Genomic DNA, 27,218 nt, shown 5'->3' with positions numbered 1-27,218 from the left:
TGGGGTAGGGTGGTGGGTGGGGTAGGGGGCTAGGTGGGGTAGGGTGGTGGGTGGGGTAGGGTGCTGGGTGGGGAAGGGTGCTGGGTGAGGTAGGGTGCTGGGTGAGGTAGGGTGCTGGGTGGGGTAGGGTGCTGGGTGGGGTAGGGTGCTGGGTGCTGGGTGGGGTAGGGTGCTGGGTGCTGGGTGGGGTAGGGTGCTGGGTGGGGTAGGGTGCTGGGTGGGGTAGGGTGCTGGGTGCTGGGTGGGGTAGGGTGCTGGGTGGGGTAGGGTGCTGGGTGCTGGGTGGGGTAGGGTGCTGGGTGGGGTAGGGTGCTAGGTGGGGTAGGATGGTGGGTGGGGTAGGGTGCTGGGTGGGTAGGTTGCTGGGTGAGGTAGGGTGCTGGGTGGGGTAGGGTGCTGGGTGGGGTAGGTTGCTGGGTGAGGTAGGGTGCTGGGTGGGGTAGGGTGCTGGGTGGGGTAGGGTGCTGGGTGTGGGTGGGGTAGGGTGCTGGGTGGGGTAGGGTGCTGGGTGGGGTAGGGTGCTGGGTGGGGTAGGGTGCTGGGTGGGGTAGGGTGCTGGGTGAGGTAGGGTGCTGGGTGGGGTAGGGTGCTGGGTGCTGGGTGGGGTAGGGTGCTGGGTGGGGTAGGATGCTGGGTGGGGTAGGGCTGGGGGGGTGTGGTGGGTGGGGAGGGTGCTGGGTGGGGAGGGTGCTGTGTGGGGAGGGTGCTGGGTGGGGAGGGTGCGGTGTGGGTAGGGTGCTGGGTGGAGGTAGGGTGCTGGGTGAGGTAGGGTGCTGGGTGAGGGTAGGGTGGGGTGGGGTAGGGTGCTGGGGGGTAGGGTGCTGGGTGGGGTAGGGTGCTGGGTGGGGTTAGGGCTGAGTGGGGTAGGTGCTGGGTGGGGTAGGTGCTGGGGTGGGTAGGGTGGGTGGGGTAGGTGCGGGTGGGGGTTAGGTGCTGGGTGGGGTAGGGTGCTGGGTGGGGTTAGGGGCTGGGTGGGGTTAGGTGCTGGGTGGGGTAGGGTGCTGGGTGGGGTAGGGTGCTGGGTGGGGTAGGGTGCTGGGTGGGGTAGGGTGCTGGGTGGGGGTAGGGTGCTGGGTGGGGTAGGGTGCTGGGTGGGGTAGGGTGCTGGGTGCTGGGTGGGGTAGGGTGCTGGGTGGGGTAGGGTGCTGGGTGGGGTAGGGTGCTGGGTGGGGTAGGGTGCTGGGTGCTGGGTGGGGTAGGGTGCTGGATGCTGGGTGGGGTAGGGTGCTGGGTGGGGTAGGGTGCTGGGTGGGGTAGGGTGGTGGGTGAGGTAGGGTGCTGGGTGGGGTAGGGTACTGGGTCTAAAGAGAGAGCTAAGAAGAGCCAGGAGGGGACATGAGAAGTCTTTGGCAGGTAGGATCAAGGATAACCCTAAAGCTTTCTATAGATATGTCAGGAATAAAAGAATGACTAGGGTAAGAGTAGGGCCAGTCAAGGGCAGTAGTGGGAAGTTGTGCGTGGAGTCCGAGGAGATAGGAGAGGTGCTAAATGAATACTTTTCATCCGTAATCACACAGGAAAAAGACAATGTTGTCGAGGGGAATACTGAGATACAGGCTACTAGACTAGAAGGGCTTGAAGTACATAAGGAGGAGGTGTTAGTGATTCAGGTTGAGAGGGTTGTTAAGAAGGCATACGGTGTGTTAGCTTTTATTGGTAGAGGAATTGAGTTTCGGAGCCATGAGGTCATGTTGCAGCTGTACAAAACTCTGGTGCGGCCGCATTTGGAGTATTGCGTGCAGTTCTGGTCGCCGTATTATAGGAAGGATGTGGAAGCATTGGAAAGGGTGCAGAGGAGATTTACCAGGATGTTGCCTGGTATGGAGGGAAGATCTTATGAGGAAAGGCTGAGGGACTTGAGGCTGTTTTCGTTAGGGAGAAGGTTAAGAGGTGACTTAATTGAGGCATACAAGATGATCAGAGGATTAGATAGGGTGGACAGTGAGAGCCTTTTTCCTCGGATGGTGATGTCCAGCACGAGGGGACATAGCTTTAAATTGAGGGGTGATAGATATAGGAGAGATATCAGAGGTAGGTTCTTTACTCAGAGAGTAGTAAGGGCGTGGAATGTCCTGCCTGCAACAGTAGTGGACTCGCCACTAAACGCATTCAAATGGTTATTGGATTGACATATGCATAAGGGAATAGTGTAGATGGGCTTTAGAGTGGTTTCACTGGTCGGCGCAACATCGTGGGCCGAAGGGCCTGTACTGCGCTGTAATGTTCTATGTTCTATCGATCGAGATTGTGGTGAATGTGTAACCCAGCAGGACCCAACTACTGCAAGAAGGTTCTTTTCAACAAACTAAAAACAGTTTATTCACTGTATACTTTACCTGAAACAATGACTGGGGAGAGCAGGTGACAATTGGGGTCAATATTAATTCCCAGCAAGGATCGGGCAGAATCTGTGCAAAATGCAGCCACAGGATCCGATTTTACACCTGGGCCATTTTAACTCCAGTCAGCTACTTGCCTGGAATAGGCAGAAGTCAATGTTGGACATTTAGAAATAGCCAACAGGGAGGAAAGCTAAGGACCACCTACAGACTCAGGAAAGGGACGGGTATAGGGCAAGGGGACCCTGGCAGCCTGTGAGACCGAGATGTGTATTCCTGCTTTTCCTGGCCCCACAGAGTGAAGATTTTCACATGGAGCATCCCTTTGTCATTGCCAGAGTTCACTGGCAGTAAAGTCAGAGTGACTGCCCCTCAGTGACCCTCAGAGTGACTGCCCCTCAGTGACCCTCAGTCAGAGTGACAGCCCCTCAGTGACCCTCAGAGTGACTGCCCCTCAGTGACCCTCAGTCAGAGTGACTGCCCCTCAGTGACCCTCAGTCAGAGTGACTGCCCCTCAGTGACCCTCAGAGTGACTGCCCCTCAGTGACCCTCAGAGTGACAGCCCCTCAGTGACCCTCAGTCACAGTGACAGCCCCTCAGTGACCCTCAGTCAGAGTGACTGTCCCTCAGTGACCCTCAGTCAGAGTGACTGTCCCTCAGTGCCCCTCAGTCAGAGTGACAGCCCCTCAGTGACCCTCACAGTGACAGCCCCTCAGTGACCCTCAGTCAGAGTGACTGCCCCTCAGTGACCCTCAGTCAGAGTGACTGTCCCTCAGTGACCCTCAGTCAGAGTGACTGTCCCTCAGTGCCCCTCAGTCAGAGTGACTGCCCCTCAGTGACCCTCAGTGACCCTCAGTCAGAGTGACAGGCCCTCAGTGACCCTCAGTCAGAGTGACTGCCCCTCAGTGACCCTCAGTCAGAGTGACTGCCCCTCAGTGACCCTCAGTCAGTGTGACGGCCCCTCAGTGACCCTCAGAGTGATGGCCCCTCAATGACCCTCAGAGTGACAGCCCCTCAGTGACCCTCAGTGACCCTCAGTCAGAGTGACTGCCCCTCAGTGACCCTCAGTCAGTGTGACGGCCCCTCACTGACCCTCAGAGTGATGGCCCCTCAATGACCCTCAGAGTGACGGCCCCTCAGTGACCCTCAGTGACCCTCAGTCAGAGTGACTGGCCCTCAGTGACCCTCAGTCAGTGTGACGGCCCCTCAGTGACCCTCAGAGTGATGGCCCCTCAATGACCCTCACAGTGACAGCCCCTCAGTGACTCTCAGTCAGAGTGGCTGCCCCTCAGTGACCCTCAGTCAGTGACGGCCCCTCAGTGACCCTCAGTCAGTGACGGCCCCTCAATGACCCTCAGTCAGAGTGACTGCCCCTCAGTGACCCTCAGTCAGAGTGACTGCCCCTCAGTGACCCTCAGTCAGAGTGACTGCCCCTCAGTGACCCTCAGTCAGTGACGGCCCCTCAGTGACCCTCAGTCAGAGTGACTGCCCCTCAGTGACCCTCAGTGACCCTCAGTCAGAGTGACTGCCCCTCAGTGACCCTCAGTCAGAGTGACTGCCCCTCAGTGACCCTCAGTCAGAGTGACAGCCCCTCAGTGACCCTCAGTCAGAGTGACTGCCCCTCAGTGACCCTCAGTCAGTGACGGCCCCTCAGTGACCCTCAGTCAGTTACTGCCTTCCTCAGGCCGGTGTTAGATGTTGTAATGGGCTCCTGATTTGGATAATTAGGGGGCCTCGATTGAGCAGGTGTTTCAGACACTGAGCAGTGGTAATGGTGCTCACGGATAGTAATGGTGCTCACAGATAGTAATGGTGCTCACGGATAGTAATGGTGCTCACGGATAGTAATGGTGTTCACGGATAGTAATGGTGCTCACGGATAGTAATGGTGCTCACGGATAGTAATGGTGCTCACGGATAGTAATGGTGCTGACGGATAGTAATGGTGCTCACGGATAGTAATGGTGCTCACGGATAGTAATGGTGTTCACGGATAGTAATGGTGCTCACGGATAGTAATGGTGCTCACGGATAGTAATGGTGTTCACGGATAGTAATTGTGCTCACGGATACTAATGGTGTTCACGGATAGTAATGGTGCTCACGGATAGTAATGGTGCTCACGGATAGTAATGGTGCTCACGGATAGTAATTGTGCTCACAGATAGTAATGGTGCTCACGGATAGTAATGGTGCTCACGGATAGTAATTGTGCTCACGGATAGTAATGGTGCTCACGGATAGTAATGGTGCTGACGGATAGTAATTGTGCTCACGGATAGTAATGGTGCTCACGGATAGTAATGGTGCTGACGGATAGTAATGGTGTTCACGGATAGTAATGGTGTTCACGGATAGTAATGGTGCTCACGGATAGTAATGGTGCTCACGGATAGTAATGGTGCTCACGGATAGTAATGGTGTTCACGGATAGTAATGGTGCTCACGGATAGTAATGGTGTTCAAGGATAGTAATGGTGCTCACGGATAGTAATTGTGCTCACGGATAGTAATGGTGCTCACGGATAGTAATGGTGTTCACGGATAGTAATGGTGCTCACGGATAGTAATGGTGCTCACGGATAGTAATGGTGCTCACGGATAGTAATAGTGCTCACGGATAGTAATGGTGCTCACGGATAGTAATGGTGTTCACGGATAGTAATGGTGCTCACGGATAGTAATGGTGTTCACGGATAGTAATGGTGCTGACGGATAGTAATTGTGCTCACAGATAGTAATGGTGCTCACGGATAGTAATTGTGCTCACAGATAGTAATGGTGCTCACGGATAGTAATGGTGCTCACGGATAGTAATGGTGCTCACGGATAGTAATGGTGTTCACGGATAGTAATGGTGCTCACGGATAGTAATGGTGCTCACGGATAGTAATGGTGCTCACGGATAGTAATGGTGCTCACGGATAGTAATGGTGCTCACGGATAGTAATGGTGCTCACGGATAGTAATGGTGCTCACGGATAGTAATGGTGCTCACGGATAGTAATGGTGTTCACGGATAGTAATGGTGTTCACGGATAGTAATGGTGCTCACGGATAGTAATGGTGTTCACGGATAGTAATGGTGTTCACGGATAGTAATGGTGTTCACGGATAGTAATGGTGTTCACGGATAGTAATGGTGCTCACGGATAGTAATGGTGTTCACGGATAGTAATGGTGTTCACGGATAGTAATGGTGCTCACGGATAGTAATGGTGCTCACGGATAGTAATGGTGCTCACGGATAGTAATGGTGTTCACGGATAGTAATGGTGCTCACGGATAGTAATGGTGTTCACGGATAGTAATGGTGCTCACGGATAGTAATTGTGCTCACGGATAGTAATGGTGCTCACGGATAGTAATGGTGTTCACGGATAGTAATGGTGCTCACGGATAGTAATGGTGCTCACGGATAGTAATGGTGCTCACGGATAGTAATTGTGCTCACGGATAGTAATGGTGCTCACGGATAGTAATGGTGTTCACGGATAGTAATGGTGCTCACGGATAGTAATGGTGTTCACGGATAGTAATGGTGCTGACGGATAGTAATTGTGCTCACAGATAGTAATGGTGCTCACGGATAGTAATTGTGCTCACAGATAGTAATGGTGCTCACGGATAGTAATGGTGCTCACGGATAGTAATGGTGCTCACGGATAGTAATGGTGTTCACGGATAGTAATGGTGCTCACGGATAGTAATGGTGCTCACGGATAGTAATGGTGCTCACGGATAGTAATGGTGCTCACGGATAGTAATGGTGCTCACGGATAGTAATGGTGCTCACGGATAGTAATGGTGCTCACGGATAGTAATGGTGCTCACGGATAGTAATGGTGTTCACGGATAGTAATGGTGTTCACGGATAGTAATGGTGCTCACGGATAGTAATGGTGTTCACGGATAGTAATGGTGTTCACGGATAGTAATGGTGTTCACGGATAGTAATGGTGTTCACGGATAGTAATGGTGCTCACGGATAGTAATTGTGCTCACGGATAGTAATAGTGCTCACGGATAGTAATGGTGTTCACGGATAGTAATGGTGCTGACGGATAGTAATGGTGTTCACGGATAGTAATGGTGCTCACGGATAGTAATTGTGCTCACGGATAGTAATAGTGCTCACGGATAGTAATGGTGCTCACGGATAGTAATGGTGCTCACGGATAGTAATGGTGCTCACGGATAGTAATGGTGTTCACGGATAGTAATGGTGCTCACGGATAGTAATGGTGCTCACGGATAGTAATGGTGTTCACGGATAGTAATGGTGTTCACGGATAGTAATGGTGTTCACAGATAGTAATTGTGCTCACGGATAGTAATGGTGCTCACGGATAGTAATGGTGCTCACGGATAGTAATGGTGCTCACGGATAGTAATGGTGTTCACGGATAGTAATGGTGTTCACGGATAGTAATGGTGTTCACGGATAGTAATGGTGCTCACGGATAGTAATGGTGCTGACGGATAGTAATGGTGCTCACGGATAGTAATGGTGCTCACGGATAGTAATGGTGCTCACGGATAGTAATGGTGCTCACGGATAGTAATGGTGTTCACGGATAGTAATGGTGCTGACGGATAGTAATGGTGCTCACAGATAGTAATGGTGCTCACGGATAGTAATGGTGCTCACGGATAGTAATGGTGTTCACGGATAGTAATGGTGTTCACGGATAGTAATGGTGCTGACGGATAGTAATGGTGTTCACGGATAGTAATGGTGCTCACGGATAGTAATGGTGCTCACGGATAGTAATGGTGTTCACGGATAGTAATGGTGTTCACGGATAGTAATGGTGTTCACAGATAGTAATGGTGTTCACGGATAGTAATGGTGCTGACGGATAGTAATGGTGTTCACGGATAGTAATGGTGCTCACGGATAGTAATGGTGCTCACGGATAGTAATGGTGCTGACGGATAGTAATGGTGTTCACGGATAGTAATGGTGCTCACGGATAGTAATGGTGCTCACGGATAGTAATGGTGTTCACAGATAGTAATGGTGCTCACGGATAGTAATGGTGCTCACGGATAGTAATGGTGTTCACGGATAGTAATGGTGTTCACGGATAGTAATGGTGCTCACGGATAGTAATGGTGCTGACGAATATTTCAGCAGGGTACTAAGTAAAATGTTCCCATTTCAGAGGAACCTGCCTCATTCCCACAGGCGCAGGTTAAAATCCCCCTTTGCCCACCCCAAACCTCAGCAATTCCACACTAGTAATCAAGGATTGAAGAAATTTGTTTTTTTCCTTACTCCCGCTTCCTTAGGGAATGCGCCTCCTGTCCCTTAGCTTTCACTGCTACATATTGTCAGGATTCAGTGAATTGTAACACGATGACCCTGCTGTCTGCCTTCAGTGTCTGGTGTTGTCAAATATGGACTTCACTGCAGTAGAAAATAAAGAAACCCACAATATGAACTCCCTAAAGAATGGAACGGTTCAGTGACCCCACCCTGGGCTGCTCGGTTGGTGTGTGATAATCGACCCATCCCACACTTAAGGTCAAACCAAATCCAACAACACTCAAGAAGCTCAATCCATTCAGGACAGTACAGCCGCTTGATCAGGAGCCAACTCGCAAACATTCACTCCCTCCATCACCGATGGACAAGATGCACTGCAGGAACTCACCAAGGTTCCTCAGACAGCCTCTTCAAAACCCACCACCACTGCCATCTAGAAGGCCAATAGCAGCCGATACCTGGGAACCCCACCACCTGGAGGTTTCTCTCCAAGCCACTCACCACCCTGACCTGGAAATATATCGCCGTCCCTTCACTGTCGTTGGGACAACATCCTGGAACTCCCTCCCTAACAGCACAGTGGGTGTACCTACACCTGAAGGACTGCAGTGGTTTAAGAAGGCAGCTCACCACCTTTCTGAAGGATAACTAGGGATGGGCAATCCTAACCAGCAATGCCTACATCCTGTAAAAAATGAATATTAAAACAACATTGACTGATTTGTTGAATCTACGGGTGGCAGAATACACAGACAGAAGTGGAAATTACAGAACTAGATTTATTTCCACTCCGCTCTGCTCCACTTGGCCGGGGTTTTTATACAACTGAGGCTCTCCATGTAAAAGGGACACCACCCCCCCTTAAAGGGGAAGGCCAGCCAGTCTTAAATGAGAAGTTCATATTCCGGGGCAGTCACAGGAAATCGTATAGTCCTGATCCTGGGACTCTGTTGGGGTTATAACGAGATTGAGCAGAATTTTCTGAAGTGGGGGGTTGTCGTGGTGACTGAAATGGAGACATTAACATTCGGGCCCACTGCCCACTGGAATGTGTTTATGTATCCAGTCTAAGTGAGCCCTGGGAAGCCAGGGCAGCAAATGTGAAGAATGCCCCTCAGCAGGAAATGCCAGGCTAATCTCGCAATCCCTCTGACAGATCAGATCACTGTAACTTGTGTTTTGAAATCCAGCCAGGCAGGTAGTGCCAAAGCAGTTAAAAAAATACAATGCCCCAGCCTCCTCGTGCAGCAGCTGACTGAGATAGTTCCCATCTCAATGTAGACATGGCTGTGAGGTGGGGAAGCCAGACACTGGGCAAGAGCTGTATGTCCCTGGCAGCAACACCACGATTTATTCACCTTTTCTATTTGACACAGTTATTTGGAAGCTGCTTAAATAATGCTTATTTTGTTGATGATGTGGAAAGATAACAAACCTACCCAACTATTCTTACTATTACTCTACTATTCTTACTATTACTCTACTATTCTTACTATTACTCTACTATTCTTACTATTACTCTACTATTCTTACTATTACTCTACTATAGGGGCAGCACGGTAGCATGGTGGTTAGCATAAATGCTTCACAGCTCCAGGGTCCCCGGTTCGATTCCCGGCTGGGTCACTGTCTGTGTGGAGTCTGCACGTCCTCCCCGTGTGTGCGTGGGTTTCCTCCGGGTGCTCCGGTTTCCTCCCACAGTCCAAAGATGTGCGGGTTAGGTGGATTGACCATGCTAAATTGCCCGTAGTGTTCTAATAAAAGTAAGGTTAAGGGGGGGTTGTTGGGTTACGGGTATAGGGTGGATACGTGGGTTTGAGTAGGGTGATCATGGCTCGGCACAACATCGAGGGCCGAAGGGCCTGTTCTGTGCTGTACTGTTCTATGTTCTATGTTCTATTCTTACTATTACTCTGCTATTATTATATTAAAGGTCACAGGCTACTTTACTATTTTGAATGATATCTGGGATGAGTGGGACAGGTAGCTGCAGCATGAAGATAGGTTCAGTTCCACACCTACGTCCACCCACTGCTCGGAGCTGCTGATTTCCAGCACATTGCTGTAGTGAGAAGAACAGACATTTGATCGGGGTTCCCGGAGCCTCACAGTGGCAGCAGCTAGTGAACATTTAACTAAAGAAGAAAAACACACCCAAGTTATTCCCAGGTGAATAGTCAGGTGTCTTCCCAGCAGTAACAGGGGAGCAGTGCCCAGAAATGGTAGACAACGAACTACTGCCACACTGCAGCTGTAACCATGACAACCACAACATTCCTCTGGCCCTGTTACTGGAGCAGCTCAGTCCTTCAGGCACGAGAACAATTTATTCATTTGAGGATTAATGCTAATCACAGTCCTCATTTTTAGGCTGAATTGAATGAAGCATGTGCTGCAATCAGGGTGTGAGGCCCTGGAAAAGTACATTTCACATCGGACCAGAACTTGGTCTGTGGAGTGTTGGCCCCTGTGGTACCCGGAAGGTTCACTGGGGACCCTGTGGAAGTCCCGATGCAAAGACTGCATCGAAATTGCCTGTGAAGTTTAAATTACTCTGCACTGCGTGATATCAGATACTCTGATTTAATTTGGAGACTTCAGATGGATCCAACTCTGTTAGTGGAATAGTTACTGAGAAATAGTTAAAAGGATTAAAATCACTTTGAACTCCTGGCTAACTAAACTATTGCCTCCTCCTCATGCTCCCGACTACCCGCACCCACTAATCCCTTCCACCACCCCCACCTGATGCACAAATAGCACCCCCCCCCCCCGCCAAAAAAAGATGTACCCTCCCCCTCATTCCCACTTTTTCACCTCAGATGGTGAAAAAACAAACTCATCTCCCTCGGCTGCCTGCCCAAGACGGCTGCATCATGGGGTGGGGAGCGTAATATTCACCTCAGTTGGTTTGTTAACAATCTTAATTGCTCTCAAAATGGCGGAGCGGCCTGCTGATCCTGGCACCTTCACCGAATGCCTTGTGAGAAATTATGTGTTGACATGTGATGCACCATCAATTGGACTCGAGTCGTGAAGAAGTTCCAAATATTAGGAACTAGTTGTGTGCCCGGCAGTCGACTTACAGAGAAAGGCCGACTGCTGGCTGCTACGGGTTCTTATACCCCGCCTCGTAGGAGGGGCTACTGGCCTCTCGGCCAATTGGCGAGCAGTCACATGACTGACCTCAGCCAATTGGCAGAGAGACACATGACCTGCCTGAGCCAATGGGCAGCGAGTCCTCTGCACCAATGGCAGCACTACTCTGAGGTACCGTAAACCTCCTAGTCATACCACCACAACATCTAGGTTTGCAACCTAATGGGAGTTTACCCTTGTGTAGGACTGCAGCAGTCCAGATTTGCAAATGTAAAATCCCCACCATTATTTTATAAATGTGCTTTAAGAGGAAAAAGCATAGAGGCTTGCTTTCTTTAAAAGGCCACCATCATTACAGAGTAAGACTCTTTTGAAAACTCTTAGATTGTCTTTGCCCATCTGCAATGGACTGACGTACCTCTGCTGCTCACCATAACAACATGATAAACTTTGGTTAGAAACTGACCTTGAATCAAAGGTAACGTAACCTCTCAGCCACACAGCTCAGGGAGGACCTCAGTTTGATCCTCCCTGTCCGCTGAAGTCTTCTAACGACATAGGTGCCAGAACGGTTTGCAACAAGTGCAAAGAAAATCAATCAAGTTGTTATTGAGCCAACCGGCTGGAAATGTTGCTGTGTTAATATTAGGTGAGAACAGGATTAGGGCCAGCTACCAAACTCGCCATTGGCAACTAGCCCACCAACACCTGATGCAAGAATGACACCTCCATGGATCGGGTTTTGGGAATCTGGCTGGTGGCTGTAGGAAAATAACCAAACAAAGAGTTGATACCTTCAGGAGGGGAGAATGGAGAAAATTAGAGAGGGAAAAGGTTTATCCTGTGGCTATTCCAGGATCTGAACCTGTTCCAAGCTCCAAGGTGGCAGTGATGCTTATTTAATCATCCCTAGTTCTAAAAACAGATCAAAGCATTAAAGTGGGAACTGTATTCAGTGAGACAGCTGTCAGCCATCATATACGGTACTGAGCTGAAGGGTTAGCACTTAGTCTAATATACTCTATTAAGTAGAGCAATGAATCTATTTCAGAATGAGATTGAAGGTTATAAACATAAGAGATAAAAATAATTAAATGTGCAACATCCTAACCCGTGGGAACCATGAAAATATCACAAACCGAGTGACAAATGTGCATCAGAAAACGATGGCCATTCCTGCTTGGTCAGTAACACAGTATTACACCCCCCCCCCCCTCCCCCCCTCCCTCCCCACAGTATACCCCCCTCACAGTGATACCCCCCTCACAGTGATACCCCCCTCACAGTGTTACCCCCCACAGTGTTCCCCCCCTCACAGTGTTACCCCCCTCACAGTGTTACCCCCCAGTGTTCCCCCTCACAGTGATACCCCCCTCACAGTGTTCCCCCTCACAGTGTTCCCCCTCACAGTGTTACCCCCTCACAGTGTTCCCCCTCACAGTGTTCCCCCTCACAGTGTTACCCCCTCACAGTGTTACCCCCTCACAGTGTTACCCCCTCACAGTGTTACCCCCCTCACAGTGTTACCCCCCTCACAGTGTTACCCCCTCACAGTGTTACCCCCTCACAGTGTTACCCCCTCACAGTGTTCCCCCTCACAGTGTTACCCCCTCACAGTGTTACCCCCCCACAGTGTTACCCCCTCACAGTGTTACCCCCTCACAGTGTTACCCCCCACAGTGTTACCCCCTCACAGTGTTACCCCTCACAGTGTTACCCCCTCACAGTTTTACCCCCCTCACAGTGTTACCCCCCCACAGTGTTACCCCCTCACAGTGTTACCCCCTCACAGTGTTACCCCCTCACAGTTTTACCCCCCTCACAGTGATACCCCCTCACAGTGTTACCCCCTCACAGTGTTACCCCCCTCACAGTGTTACCCCCTCACAGTGTTACCCCCCTCACAGTGTTACCCCCCTCACAGTGTTACCCCCTCACAGTGTTACCCCCCTCACAGTGTTACCCCCCTCACAGTGTTCCCCCTCACAGTGTTACCCCCCTCACAGTATACCCCCCCCACAGTGTTACCCCCTCAGTGTTACCCCCTCACAGTGTTACCCCCTCACAGTGTTACCCCCTCACAGTGTTACCCCCCTCACAGTGTTACCCCCTCACAGTGTTACCCCCCTCACAGTGTTACCCCCCTCACAGTGATACCCCCCTCACAGTGATACCCCCCTCACAGTGATACCCCCCACAGTGTTACCCCCTCACAGTGTTACCCCCTCACAGTGTTACCCCCCAGTGTTACCCCCCCTCACAGTGTTACCCCCTCACAGTGTTCCCCCTCACAGTGTTACCCCCTCACAGTGTTACCCCCCAGTGTTACCCCCCTCACAGTGTTACCCCCTCACAGTGTTACCCCTCACAGTGTTACCCCCCTCACAGTGTTCCCCCTCACAGTGTTACCCCTCTCACAGTGTTACCCCCTCACAGTGTTACCCCCTCACAGTGTTACCCCCTCACAGTGATACCCCCTCACAGTGTTACCCCCTCACAGTGTTACCCCCTCACAGTGTTACCCCCTCACAGTGTTCCCCCTCACAGTGTTACCCCCCCTCACAGTGTTACCCCCTCACAGTGTTACCCCCTCACAGTGTTACCCCCCTCACAGTGTTACCCCCCAGTGTTCCCCCCCTCACAGTGTTCCCCCTCACAGTGTTACCCCCTCACAGTGTTACCCCCCAGTGTTCCCCCTCACAGTATACCCCCCTCACAGTGTTACCCCCCAGTGTTCCCCCTCACAGTGATACCCCCCTCACAGTGTTACCCCCTCACAGTGTTACCCCCCTCACAGTGTTACCCCCTCACAGTGTTACCCCCTCACAGTGTTACCCCCTCACAGTGTTACCCCCCTCACAGTGTTACCCCCTCACAGTGTTACCCCCCTCACAGTGTTACCCCCCCTCACAGTGTTACCCCTCACAGTGTTCCCCCACACAGTGTTACCCCCCAGTGTTACCCCCCTCACAGTGTTACCCCCTCACAGTGTTACCCCCTCACAGTGTTACCCCCCAGTGTTACCCCCTCACAGTGTTACCCCCTCACAGTGTCCCCCCTCACAGTGTTCCCCCTCACAGTGTTACCCCCCTCACAGTGTTCCCCCTCACAGTGTTACCCCCCTCACAGTGTTACCCCCTCACAGTGTTCCCCCACACAGTGTTACCCCTCACAGTGTTACCCCCTCACAGTTTTACCCCCCTCAGTGTTACCCCTCACTGTGTTACCCCCTCACAGTGTTACCCCCCAGTGTTCCCCTCACTGTGTTCCCCCTCACAGTGTTACCCCCCTCACAGTGTTACCCCCTCACAGTGTTACCCCTCACAGTGTTACCCCCTCACAGTGTTACCCCCTCACAGTGTTACCCCCTCACAGTGTTACCCCCCTCACAGTGTTACCCCCCTCACAGTGTTACCCCCCTCACAGTGTTCCCCCTCAGTGTTACCCCCCCTCACAGTGTTCCCCCCTCACAGTGTTACCCACTCACAGTGTTACCCCCTCACAGTGTTACCCCTCACAGTGTTACCCCCTCACAGTGTTACCCCCTCACAGTGTTACCCCCTCACAGTGTTCCCCCTCACAGTGTACACCCTCACAGTGTTACCCCCTCACAGGTTACCCCCCTCACAGTGTTACCCCCCCTCCCAGTGTTACCCCCCTCACAGTGTTACCCCCCCCTCACAGTGTTACCCCCCCACAGTGTTACCCCCTCACAGTGTACACCCCTCACAGTGTTACCCCCTCACAGTGTTACCCCCTCACAGTGTTACCCCCCTCACAGTGTTACCCCCCTCACAGTGTTACCCCCTCACAGTGTTACCCCCTCACAGTGTTACCCCCCTCACAGTGTTACCCCCCTCACAGTGTTACCCCCCTCACAGTGTACCCCCCTCACAGTGTTACCCCCCTCACAGTGTTACCCCCCTCACAGTGTTACCCCCCTCACAGTGTTACCCCCTCACAGTGTTACCCCCCTCACAGTGTTACCCCCTCACAGTGTTACCCCCTCACAGTGTTACCCCCTCACAGTGTTACCCCCCTCACAGTGTTACCCCCCCTCACAGTGTTACCCACTCACAGTGTTACCCCCCTCACAGTGTTACCCCCCTCACAGTGTTCCCCCTCACAGTGTTACCCCCCTCACAGTGTTACCCCCTCACAGTGTTACCCCTCACAGTGTTACCCCCTCCACAGTGTTACCCCCCTCACAGTGTTCCCCCTCACAGTGTTACCCCCCTCACAGTGTTCCCCCTCACAGTGTTACCCCCCTCACAGTGTTACCCCCCAGTGTTCCCCCTCACAGTGTTACCCCCTCACAGTGTTACCCCCTCACAGTGTTACCCCCCTCACAGTGTTACCCCCTCACAGTGTTACCCCCCTCACAGTGTTCCCCCTCACAGTGTTACCCCCCTCACAGTGTTCCCCCTCACAGTGTTACCCCCCTCACAGTGTTCCCCCTCACAGTGTTACCCCCCTCACAGTGTTACCCCCCAGTGTTCCCCCTCACAGTGTTACCCCCTCACAGTGATACCCCCCTCACAGTGATACCCCCTCACAGTGTTACCCCCCTCACAGTATACCACCCACAGTATACCCCCCCCCCCCCCCCCTGTCGTTCCCCCCCTCACTGAAATGTTCGCTGTAAAACAAAACCATAAACAAAATATCGGACAGACCTATTGACAATGACCCAAGCACAGATCAGAACGAAACCCAGGCAATCTCAGCCCAGTAAGCTTTGTACAAAATTCCTCTTCATTAACGTCTGTTGTTTAAGTTAATAGAGCTTCCCATAATTGAAGCAATATCCATCGGCGTCTGAACATCTGAGATTCTCAAGCACCATCCATCTGTCCTGCTCCACCTCCAGGGCAGACCCATAAGTAGTGGAGGCCGAACTGAACTTGACACTTAAATTTCTCAACATTGACTCCAGACCTGATTTAATGTTATGGTTTCAGGCTGAGCAAGGCCGAAGAAAAGGCCCTTTGCCCATTCTCCTTGCCATTAACTGGCAATTCACTACTTCAGGCCACAATGGAAATCGTACAGAGGAAGCAAGGGGACAAATCGTGGGTACTTCAAGATCCACAGCCTGGACTGGCTTCAGCTGGCTGAAGTCTGAAGGAGTAAACTGCAAGATTGGATCTGTGTCAGGTGGCAGGTTAACTAACATATTCTTGACTTGTTGTATGAGGAACGGTTGAGGACTCTGGGTCTGTACTCATTCGACTTTAGAAGGATGAGGGGGGATCTCATTGAAACTTACAGGATACTGCGAGGCCTGGATAGAGTGGACATAGAGAGGATGTTTCCACTTAAAGGGCTGGTTTAGCACAGTGGGCTAAACAGCTGGCTTGTAATGCAGAACAAGGCCAGCAGTGCGGGTTCAATTCCCGTACCGGCCTCCCCGAACAGGCTCCGGAATGTGGCGACTAGGGGCTTTTCACAGTAACTTCATTGAAGCCTACTCGTGACAATAAGCGATTATTATACTATTATTTTGGGAAAAACTAGCAGAGGACACAATCTCGGACTAAAGGATAATCCTTTAAAACAGAGATGAGGAGGAATTTCTTCAGCCAGAGAGCCAGAATCTGTGGAACTCTTTGCCGCAGAAGGCTGTAGAGGCCAAATCACTGAGTGTCTTTAAGACAGAGATAGATAGGTTCTTGATTAATAAGGGGATCTGGCGTTATGGGGAGAAGGCAGGAGAATGGGGATGAGAAAAATATCAGCCATGATTGAATGGGGGAGAAGACTTGATGGGCCGAGTGGCCTTATTCTGCTAATATGTCTTATGGATTTCATCCTCATCAAACTACCTGTCCCACAACACTCTTCATCATATTACTAGAACCTAGATGAGAAGGTAATTCCACAGTAACTTCATTGCAGTGTTAATAGTTTATTGTCACGAGTAGGCTTCAATGAAGCCTAATTGTGACACTGATCAAGATTCTTCTTCTTATTGTTATTACCTTGTCCTGATAAGGTACATATTCAGGTAGAGATCCTTATTGTTATTACCTTGTCCTGATAAGGTACATATTCAGGTAGAGATCCTTATTCAGGTACGTTACATAAAATTGATCTTCAGCAGTACCACAAACAAAGCGACAGCCCAATCCCGATCTTCTTACGTTACATGAGAAAGCCAGGTGAGGTGTAAAACATGCTCATTTCTTATCAGACATTGATACTACCTTCCCACTGCTACCATTAGTGAGTCAGTAACTAGAAGCAAAACAATCAACACTGAGAGTGTGGAGGGAGAGGTTAGAAGTTTTTTCTCATATGGAGAGTGTTTTTCGAGCATAGAATTCTCTCCCAGAAGCCACATGGGAAGAAAAATCCCCGACAGCTTTTGAAAGGGATGAGAGAATATTTTTGATAAAAAGAAAAATATTTAAGGGTCTGGGAACGGGCTGGGAAATGGCTCACTCTTTCGGAGGACTATCTGTTAAACACTTTGACTGAATGATTAGTTACAATTGGAAATGCTGGGAGGAAGAAGCTGCAGTGCGTATGTACACATTGGAGATCAATAATAAGGTATCACCCCCCCGCAATGCTCTAACACTAATTAGGGGGTGCTCGAACCCCCACTCACCTCACCTTATAGGGCAGATCCAACCTGACACCCAGGCTCCTTTGTGCTACCAGGGTGCCAGCCCTGTGCCCAGGGGACATGGGGCACCAGGCTACCACCCTGCTCAGAGTCCCATCACCCAGGGGCCCCTGGAGGACTCCCCCGAGGGCCATTATACCTGGTCCATGTTTGTGGAAATCAGTGCTAAATGGTGCCATGCTGAGGTTGCACAGGCACGGGCTCAATCCCACCCCTTGGGTTACTCCCGATTGGACATATTTAAGTGAGGCTTAAATATGCAAATCCTGCTCCCACCACTGAGAGTGAGATCCAGATTGCGACATCTTGTGAGATATCATTCGATCTCGCAGGAGCGCACACTGGCTGTCCAGAGCCAGGAGCACACACTGGCCATCCAGAGCCAGGAGCACACTGGCCATCCAGAGCCAGGAGCACACTGGCCATCCAGAGCCAGGAGCGCACACTGGCTGTCCAGAGTCAGGAGCACACACTGGCTGTCCAGAGCCAGGAGCACACTGGCCATCCAGAGCCAGGAGCACACTGGCCATCCAGAGCCAGGAGCACACTAGCCATCCAGACCCAGGAGCGCACACTGGCTATCCAGAGCCAGGAGCACACACTGGCCATCCAGGGCCAGGAGCACACTGGCCATCCAGACCCAGGAGCACACTGGCCATCCAGAGCCAGGAGCGCACACTGGCCATCCAGAGCCAGGAGCACACTGGCCATCCAGAGCCAGGAGCACACTGGCCATCCAGAGCCAGGAGCACACACTGGCCATCCAGACCCAGGAGCGCACACTGGCCATCCAGACCCAGGAGCGCACACTGGCCATCCAGAGCCAGGAGCACACACTGGCCATCCAGACCCAGGAGCACACACTAGCCACCCAGAGCCAGGAGCACACACTGGCCATCCAGAGCCAGGGGCACACACTGGCCATCCAGAGCCAGGAGCACACACTGGCCATCCAGACCCAGGAGCACACACTAGTCATCCAGACCCAGAAGTGCACACTGGCCATCCAGACCCAGGAGCACACACTAGTCATCCAGACCCAGGAGCACACACTAGTCATCCAGAGCCAGGAGCGCATACTGGCCATCCAGAGACAGGAGCGCACACTGGCCATCCAGAGACAGGAGCACACACTGGCCATCCAGAGCCAGGAGCGCACACTGGCTGTCCAGAGCCAGGAGCACACTGGCCATCCAGACCCAGGAGCACACACTGGCCATCCAGAGCCAGGGGCACACACTAGTAATCCAGACCCAGGAGCACACACTGGCCATCCAGACCCAGGAGCACACACTGGCCATCCAGACCCAGGAGCACACACTAGTCATCCAGACCCAGGAGCGCACACTGGCCATCCAGACCCAGGAGCACACACTGGCCATCCAGACCCAGGAGCACACACTGGCCATCCAGAGCCAGGAGCACACACTGGCCATCCAGAGCCAGGAGCGCACTGGCCATCCAGAGACAGGAGCGCACACTAGCCATCCAGACCCAGGAGCACACACTGGCCATCCAGAGCCAGGAGCACACTGGCCATCCAGAGACAGGAGCACACTGGCTATCTAGACGCAGAAGCGCACTGGCTATCCAGAGCCAGGAGCACACTGGCTATCCAGAGCCAGGAGCACACACTGGCCATCCAGAGCCAGGAGCGCACACTGGCCATCCAGAGCCAGGAGCACACTGGCCATCCAGAGCCAGGAGCACACTGGCTATCTAGACGCAGAAGCGCACTGGCCATCCAGAGCCAGGAGCACACTGGCTATCTAGACGCAGAAGCGCACTGGCCATCCAGAGCCAGGAGCACACTGGCCATCCAGAGCCAGGAGCACACTGGCCATCCAGAGCCAGGAGCACACTGGCCATCCAGAGCCAGGAGCACACTGGCCATCCAGAGCCAGGAGCACACACTGGCCATCCAGAGCCAGGAGCGCACTGGCTATCTAGTGACCTACAGGTTCCTACCCTCTGCCATTTAAAGGACCAAATAGTACAAGGAGTTGCTCGACGGCCGAGATTAGTGGCTCTCTGCTCTCATTAATATAGCTTCAAACTTCTGGGAGGGGCCAACAGCTCCAAAAAGTACCCAAATTTATTTGAGCAAAAATTCACCCTCCAGCCAAGGCCCACATTTTCTCAGAGAGTTTGCTGTGATGCTGCAAAATGAGGCAGGATCCAGAACCTCCTCTTTGGATCCAGGCGATTCCTGAATTTTCCCAGGGGAGTGTTAAAGGGGAATGCCTGACCTTTGCACCTGGGAATACAGATTCCTGTGGGACTTGTGCCAAGCAAATTGGTCATTAACTTACTCCTTGTAATTGAAACTCCACTCCCATATAAACCTCACGCAGAGGAGCATCTGACACACATTCCTCCTTCCACACCACACTCAGCTGCATGTGTTTGCAATTTACACTCATTCCTAAGTTTAAAATAATATGACTTGAGGTAAATAATTAGATTGATATATGAAGCTCTGCTTCAATCAGGCATCCAGCAGTTAACTGCTGCTAATTTGATTTAATACTTTGTCACCAAAACTGCAGGGTCTCCTCCTGCTGGTATGGGAATGGAAATAAGATCGAGTGATAGACAGAGTAAACCTGTTCAGTGTTGTAAACATTCTAAACTCACTGTTTACTTGGAGTCAGGCACAGGCTAATGGAATTGAGCCAGATTATTTAAAATGCAGCTTTAGCAAAGGCAGAGTGTGCGTACACACTCTGACCATATATAGTCTTTCAGAGGGAGCAGGCAAGTGAGAGAGACAGAGCAAGGTACAGAGATTTGCCTCTAAAGGCGAATTACAGACTGGGTAAAGAGCAGACGTGTTTTCAGTGGGGAGCTAATAGCCCTGCGTCCTGGGAACGCGATGAACCACAGGGAATCTTGCTTATTAGTGAAGAGGATGTAAATAAGCCTTAAAACACTTCTGAAATTGTGTTCAGCCCCACTCACCAGAAAGAGCTTATGAAGCTTATTAGCCTTTGAAAGAATTGAATTTAGTGGCCAGGCATTTGGCTCAGTTTCAATCTTTTAAAAGAGCTCACAATACAAATTTCACCCAGTACCAAAAGGCACCTTTGTTCCCAGATTGCTTCTTCACTCATCCGCGCTCGTTGCTGCCATTGGCTATTCTGCACTTTCTGCAAGGAACAAGGCCGTTTGTATTTATATTTACCGGCAGTTCCCCTCGTTATTCCTGACCAGGAGCTGAGGGAATGTTGTCGGGGGGGGGGGGGGGGGAATGTTGTCGGGGGGGGGGGGGGGGGGGGAATGTTGTCGGGGGGGGAATGCTGTCGGGGGGGGGGGAATGCTGTCGGGGGGGGGGGGAATGCTGGGGGGGGGAATGCTGTGGGGGGGAATGCTGTGGGGGGGGGGTTAATGCTGTGGGGGGGGGGAATGCTGTGGGGGGGGAATGCTGTGGAGGGGGGAAATGCTGTGGGGGGGGGAATGCTGTGGGGGGGGGAATGCTGTGGGGGGGAATGCTGTCGGGGGAATGCTGTCGGGGGGGAATGCTGTGGGGGGGGGAATGCTGTGGGGGGGAATGCTGTCGGGGGAATGCTGTGGGGGGGAATGCTGTCGGGGGAATGCTGTCGGGGGAATGCTGTTGGGGTTATTCAACTGCTCCTCATAGCTAATGCCATCCATACCAGGCAACATCCTGGTAAATCTGCTCTGCACCCTCTCCAAAGCCTCCACATCCTTCTGGTAGTGTGGTGACCAGAATTGAACACTATAGTCCCAAGTGTGGCCTAACTAAGGTTCTATACAGCTGCAACACGACTTGCCAATTTTTATACTCAATACCCCGGCCAATGAAGGCAAGCATGCCGTATGCCTTCTTGACTACCTTCTCCACCTGTGTTGCCCCCTTTCAGTGATCTGTGGACATGTACACCAAGATCTCTCTGACTGTCTTTGAGGGTTCTACCATTCACTGTATATTCCCTACCTGCATTAGACCTTCCAAAATGCTCACATTGTCCAGATTAAACTCCATCTGCCATCAGGGGCTGGTTTAGCTCACTCAGCTAAATCGCTGGCTTTTAAAGCAGACCAAGCAGGCCAGCAGCACGGTTCGATTCCCGTACCAGCCTCCCCGGAGAGGAGCCGGAATGTGGCGACTAGGGGCTTTTCACAGTAACTTCATTGAAGCCTACTCGTGACAATAAGCGATTTTCATTTCATTTTTCATTTCATCTCTCCGCCCAAGTCTCCATACGATCTAAATCCTGCTGTATCCTCTGACAGTCCTCATCGCTATCTGCAATTCCACCAACCTTTGGGTCGTCCACAAACTTACTAATCAGACCAGTTACATTTTCCTCCAAATCATTTGTATATACTACGAACAGCAAAGGTCCCAGCACTGATCCCTGCGGAACACCACTAGTCACAGCCCTCCAATCAGAAAAGCACCCTTCCATTGCTACTCTCTGCCTTCTATGACCTAACCAGTTCTGTATCCACCTTGCCAGCTCACCCCTGATCCCGTGTGACTTCACCTTAAATATGGAGAGTTTGGCTGACTCTGACATGAGTACATAAAATAATTACATTTTGCTTTGAATTTTGTTTGGAGACTTGGCAGCAGTGATGCAGTCAGATAGGATGCTTTCTGTGGCACATCTGTAAAAAGTGGTAAGATTCAATGTGGACATGCAGAATTTCCTTAGTTTCCTGAGGAAGTATAGGCGCTGCTGTGGTTTCTTGGTGGTAGCATCGACGTGCGTGGACCAGGACAGATTTTTGGTGATATGAACAACCGTGTCAGCTGCTGTGGGTTCTGCGGAAGGAGCCTTGTTGAATTGCTGCAGTACATCTTGTAGATGATACACAAAGCTGCCACTGTTCATTGGTGGTGGAGGGTTTGAATGTTTGTGGTGGGGTAACAATCAATTGGGCTGCTTTGTCCTGGATGGCGTCAAGCTTATTGAATGTTGTTAGAGCTGCACTCGTCCAGTCAAGTGGGGAGTATTCCATCACAATCCTGATTTATGCCTTGTAAATGGTGGACAGGATTTGGAAAGTCAGGAGGTGAGTTACTCGCTGCAGGAGTCCCAGCCTTTGACCTGCTCCTTGTAGCCACAGTATTAATGTGACTGGGTCCAGTTCAGTTTCTGGTCAATGGAACTCCCAGGATGTTGATCGTGGGGGATTCAATAATGGTAATGCCATTGAATGCCAATGGTTTGATTGGCTCTTGTTGGGGATGGTCATTGCCTGGGCCTTGTGTAGCACAAATGTAACTTGCCACTTGTCAGCCCAAGCCTGGATATTGTCCAGATCTTGCTGCATTTGGACATGGACTGCTTCATTATCCGAGGAGTCGCGAATGGTGCTGAACATTGTGCAGTCATCCGCAAACATCCTCACTTCTGACCTTATGATGGTCATTGATGAAGTAGCTGGTTGGGCCAAAGACCTGAGGAACTCCTGCAGTGATGTCCTGGAGCAGAGATGATCTCCAACCACCACCTGACCTCTGGAATTCAGCTCTTTTGTTCATGTTTGAATCAAGGCTGTAATGAGGTCAGGAGCTGAGTGACCCTGGCGGAATCCAAAACTGAGCGTCCGTGAGCAAGATATTGCTGAGTAACTGGTGTTTGATTGCACTGTTGATGACTCCTTCTATGACAATAGAGAGTAGATAGAAACTTCCCACTGGCTGGAAGATTGAAAACACGAGATTTAAACTGATTGACAAAAGGAACAGAGGAGAGAAAAGGAAAAACCTTTTGACATGGCACGTGGCAGGACCTAGACAGCACTGCCCAAGCGCATGATGGAGGCAGATATAAGCGAGGCTTCCATAAGAGAATTGGATAATTACCTGATGAGAATCGATCTGCAGGGCTGTGAGGAGAAAGCAGAATTGGCACAGACACTGCCAAATGTCCCCTGTCTGCACTGTCACCATTCTCTCATTCTATTAACCTGCATGTCAGTCACCATAAAGCCAGAATAATTTAGATTTGCTGCTGGAAAGTAACATTGAAGCCTGAGGAGCCGGGAAACCGGGAGTCTTGGTGTAAGATAAATTACCAGACATATGCGATGTTAAGCACCATAGCATTTTTGGTGAACAGTGAAGAAATAGGTTTCCGTTCTGGCCATCTCCTCCACATAAGACCTTGTCAAATCCACGACACAATCAGACTTGGTTTCCTTTAGTCGCCTTTATAACTCTTTTCAATAAAAGTCAGATTGCCCTTAAACTGCTTTCAGAAGACAAATCCCTCCAATAAGATAAGATCCAATGTGAATTGCTGCTGGTGTTTTTCCACATTCTTGCCCCATCTGGTGAACTGCCCCTAGCTCTGTTGTGCTACTGTTATGCTTGATTGCAGTTGGCTGGCATGGAACAAATGTCTGCTTGTGTTTGAGGATGGTGCAGGGGTCTGTAGACTAAACACTGGGAAGCTCTTCCCTTCAAACAAAATGTACAGACAAACTAATGAACTCAAGGGACAAAGCGGCTGTGAAATTGGGCGGGTACTGATGTTTATAATCTCACCACATATTTACCTGTTTCGAGAAGTCTACAGCTTCCAGGACATAAAATTACAGGAAAGCAAGGGGAGGAAGAATAAACAATGAAGAACAAATTAATAGTGTAAAGGAAGAAGATAAAGAAGGGCATCACATGCACACCGGGAGGTTTTCAATGAAAGATATGTTCTCACTTTATAGTCGCTCCCCCCATGAAGTAGTTTTGTTGATGCTTGTCTGACAACAGATGGAGACTTTGTAAATCTCGGTCAATAAAGAGCAGTTTTCAAGATGCCCATCCTTCATTAACTGTTTATATAATCTATTGTTCACTCCTTTGAAGAGACAATTCTGATTTTCAAACATGAGAAGTAGGTCAGTCAGCTCTTTGATCTTGCTCTGCCATCAAGAAGATCATGGTTCATCTTCTATTTCAGTGCCACCTACCCACACTAATATCAATTGTAGTTTTGCGAACACAACCTGTCATCGAGTTTCTTCTTCTCAATGAGCAAAATTGATGATGTCTCACTTCAGGCAGTTGCCCCCACCCCAATTCTCTCTCCTCTCCTGAAGACATTAATATTTGGGGCTTATTTCACAGGTGCAGACCATGTTGCCGAACCTCGCCCACATAGCCATTCTTCCTGTGTGAGCTTATAATCAATGTTTACATTCTATTTGACCAATTGGAGGTTAATTGCTGTCCGGTTCTCACACAATATCTACATATTTAAAACGTGATCAGGATTTGAAGTCCTGTTTAATTTTCCCCACTTTACAGCATGGGTACTATGACCTATTTTAAAGCCCATGTTACCACCCTGGCTGAGATCAATTAACTAGAAACCTTTGCAGTTAGTTCTCCACTTAGAACATAAGAACATAAGAACTAGGAGCAGGAGTCGGCCATCTGGCCCCTCGAGCCTGCTCCGCTATTCAATGAGATCATGGCTGATCTTTTGTGGACTCAGCTCCACTTTCCGGCCCGAACACCATAACCCTTAATCCTTTTTTTCTTCAAAAAACTATCTATCTTTACCTTAAAAACATTTAATGAAGGAGCCTCAACTGCTTCACTGGGCAAGGAATTCCATAGATTCACAACCCTTTGGGTGAAGAAGTTCCTCCTAAACTCAGTCCTAAATCTACTTCCCCTTATTTTGAGGCTATGTCCCCTAGTTCTGCTTTCACCCGCCAGTGGAAACAACCTGCCCGCATCTATCCTATCTATTCCCTTCATAATTTTAAATGTTTCTATAAGATCCCCCCTCATCCTTCTAAATTCCAACGAGTACAGTCCCAGTCTACTCAACCTCTCCTCGTAATCCAACCCCTTCAGCTCTGGGATTAACCTAGTGAATCTCCTCTGCACACCCTCCAGTGCCAGTACGTCCTTTCTCAAGTAAGGAGACCAAAACTGAACACAATACTCCAGGTGTGGCCTCACTAACACCTTATACAATTGCAGCATAACCTCCCTAGTCTTAAACTCCATTCCTCTAGCAATGAAGGACAAAATTCCATTTGCCTTCTTAATCACCTGTTGCACTTGTAAACCAACCTTCTGTGACTCATGCACGAGCACACCCAGGTCTCTCTGAACAGCAGCATGCTTTAATATTTTATTGTTTAAATAATAATCCCGTTTGCTGTTATTCCTACCAAAATGGATAACCTCACATTTGTTAACATTGTATTCCATCTGTCAGACCCTAACCCATTCACTTAACCTATCCAAATCCCTCTGCAGACTTCCAGTATCCTCAGCACTTTTCGCTTTACCACTCATCTTAGTGTCATCTGCAAACTTGGACACATTGCCCTTGGTCCCCAACTCCAAATCATCTATGTAAATTGTGAACAATTGTGGGCCCAACACGGATCCCTGAGGGACACCACTAGCTACTGATCGCCAACCTGAGAAGCACTTAACTTATCAAAAGAACCATTATAGATATATATATATATTTATATCTGTTTCCCACTTGTAAGCAGTTTAAAGCAGTCAGACTTAGTCAACATTTCAATTAATTTCTAAAATTGGGTATTACAACTTAATAACCAGATACTCATTCTTTATTTTCCAGTTATCCGGGCAAAGGTGGTTGGGAAGAAGTTACTGAAGGACGGACCCTTTGGTACAATGCGTTACACCATCAAACAAATGAAGGCAAGTTACAACCTAACTAAGAATCGTTAATAAATTGTTTTTTCACCTCTAGGAAAGGAATTTGAATCTGGTGTTGAGGAATTTCCTCTTTGTGTTCACTATAAGAGACTGAAGTCTGGAGAAGTCTGAATTCAGTTCTTAAAGGCTGAAAATTCACAACACTAGACAACGTTAACGAACCAGCTCACCACCACTTTCTCATGGGTAGTTAGGGATGGGCAATAAATGTTGGTTTAGCCAGCGATATCCATATCCCGTGAATGAAAAAGAAACTCAAATACAACTTGTCCATCTCGCTGAAACATTTCACAACAATGTTTGATACAGAAAGTTGAATTCTCACACTTGGAGTTATACCTGCACTGACATTAAGGAATGTTTTTGATGCAGAAGTAGAGGCAGATTCACTCTGTACCTGATCCAAGAATACTTGATACTGATATTGGGTGTGTAGACTATATAATGTTCAATTCCTAGCCCACAAGCACAAGTCACCTTGAAGAGAGAAGGATCATTTTTCTTTTAAATTATTTTTTTTGGAAGGGTGACAATGCTATTTTTCATGATCCTGTGATATTAACGCAAGCCAAATCTTTCCATTGTGCGGGAAAACCTCTCTGAGTCAGCTGGTCGTAGCTAATGTTACACCAAGTGGTGAATTATACAGAAGAGGATAACATGAATGGTATGTGACAGGACATACAATACAGGAATGATCTGTGCCACAGTGTTATTGAATAACCATCAACTGAGACGCGGGGAGGGGGGGGGGGGTGGGGTGAAACAAGATATATTGCTGTGGGAAGGGAAGCAAACTACAGAAAGAGTCACACAAACTATAGGACTGTATTATGTTAATGAAGAGAAGCAAATAGTTTTCCAACAAGAGATGACACAACTGATGCTACTTTGTAATCAGCCTCCAGAGCCCTGACTTCCATTGCCTTCCTGTGCTGTCCTCTCTGAACTGTCAGTAATGCTGAAGTCAAAATTGGGACTTCACGCTGAATGGAACCATAATCATTGAACAGTGTCCCCAGCACACTGTAACATTACAGATCAACATCTCTGTAACATTACAGATCAACATCTCTGTAACATTACAGATCAACATCTCTGTAACATTACAGATCAACATCACTGTAACATTACAGATCAACATCACTGTAACATTACAGATCAACATCTCTGTAGCATTACAGATCA

At 49.9% G+C, this 27,218-nt stretch overlaps 2 protein-coding genes across 2 annotated transcripts in view; one reads left to right on the top strand and one right to left on the bottom strand.

Moving 5' to 3' along the window:
• LOC119955139 (synapsin-3-like) overlaps positions 1–27,218 on the bottom strand; it is a 475,326-nt gene that overhangs the window by 133,522 nt on the left and 314,586 nt on the right.
• Positions 1–27,218, top strand: part of LOC119955141 (metalloproteinase inhibitor 3) — a 60,674-nt gene that overhangs the window by 17,360 nt on the left and 16,096 nt on the right. Inside the window, exon 2 of the mRNA XM_038781058.1 lies at positions 25,930–26,012. Within this exon, the coding sequence (XP_038636986.1) occupies positions 25,930–26,012 (83 nt within the window). The remainder of the gene's footprint in view (positions 1–25,929; positions 26,013–27,218) is intronic.

This window comes from Scyliorhinus canicula, chromosome 20 (genome assembly GCF_902713615.1).
Source record: "Scyliorhinus canicula chromosome 20, sScyCan1.1, whole genome shotgun sequence".
In the NCBI taxonomy this organism is placed as follows: Eukaryota; Metazoa; Chordata; class Chondrichthyes; order Carcharhiniformes; family Scyliorhinidae; genus Scyliorhinus; species Scyliorhinus canicula.
The sequence above is the reverse complement of the archived record's forward strand: the minus strand, read 5'-3'. Positions and strand labels throughout refer to the sequence as shown.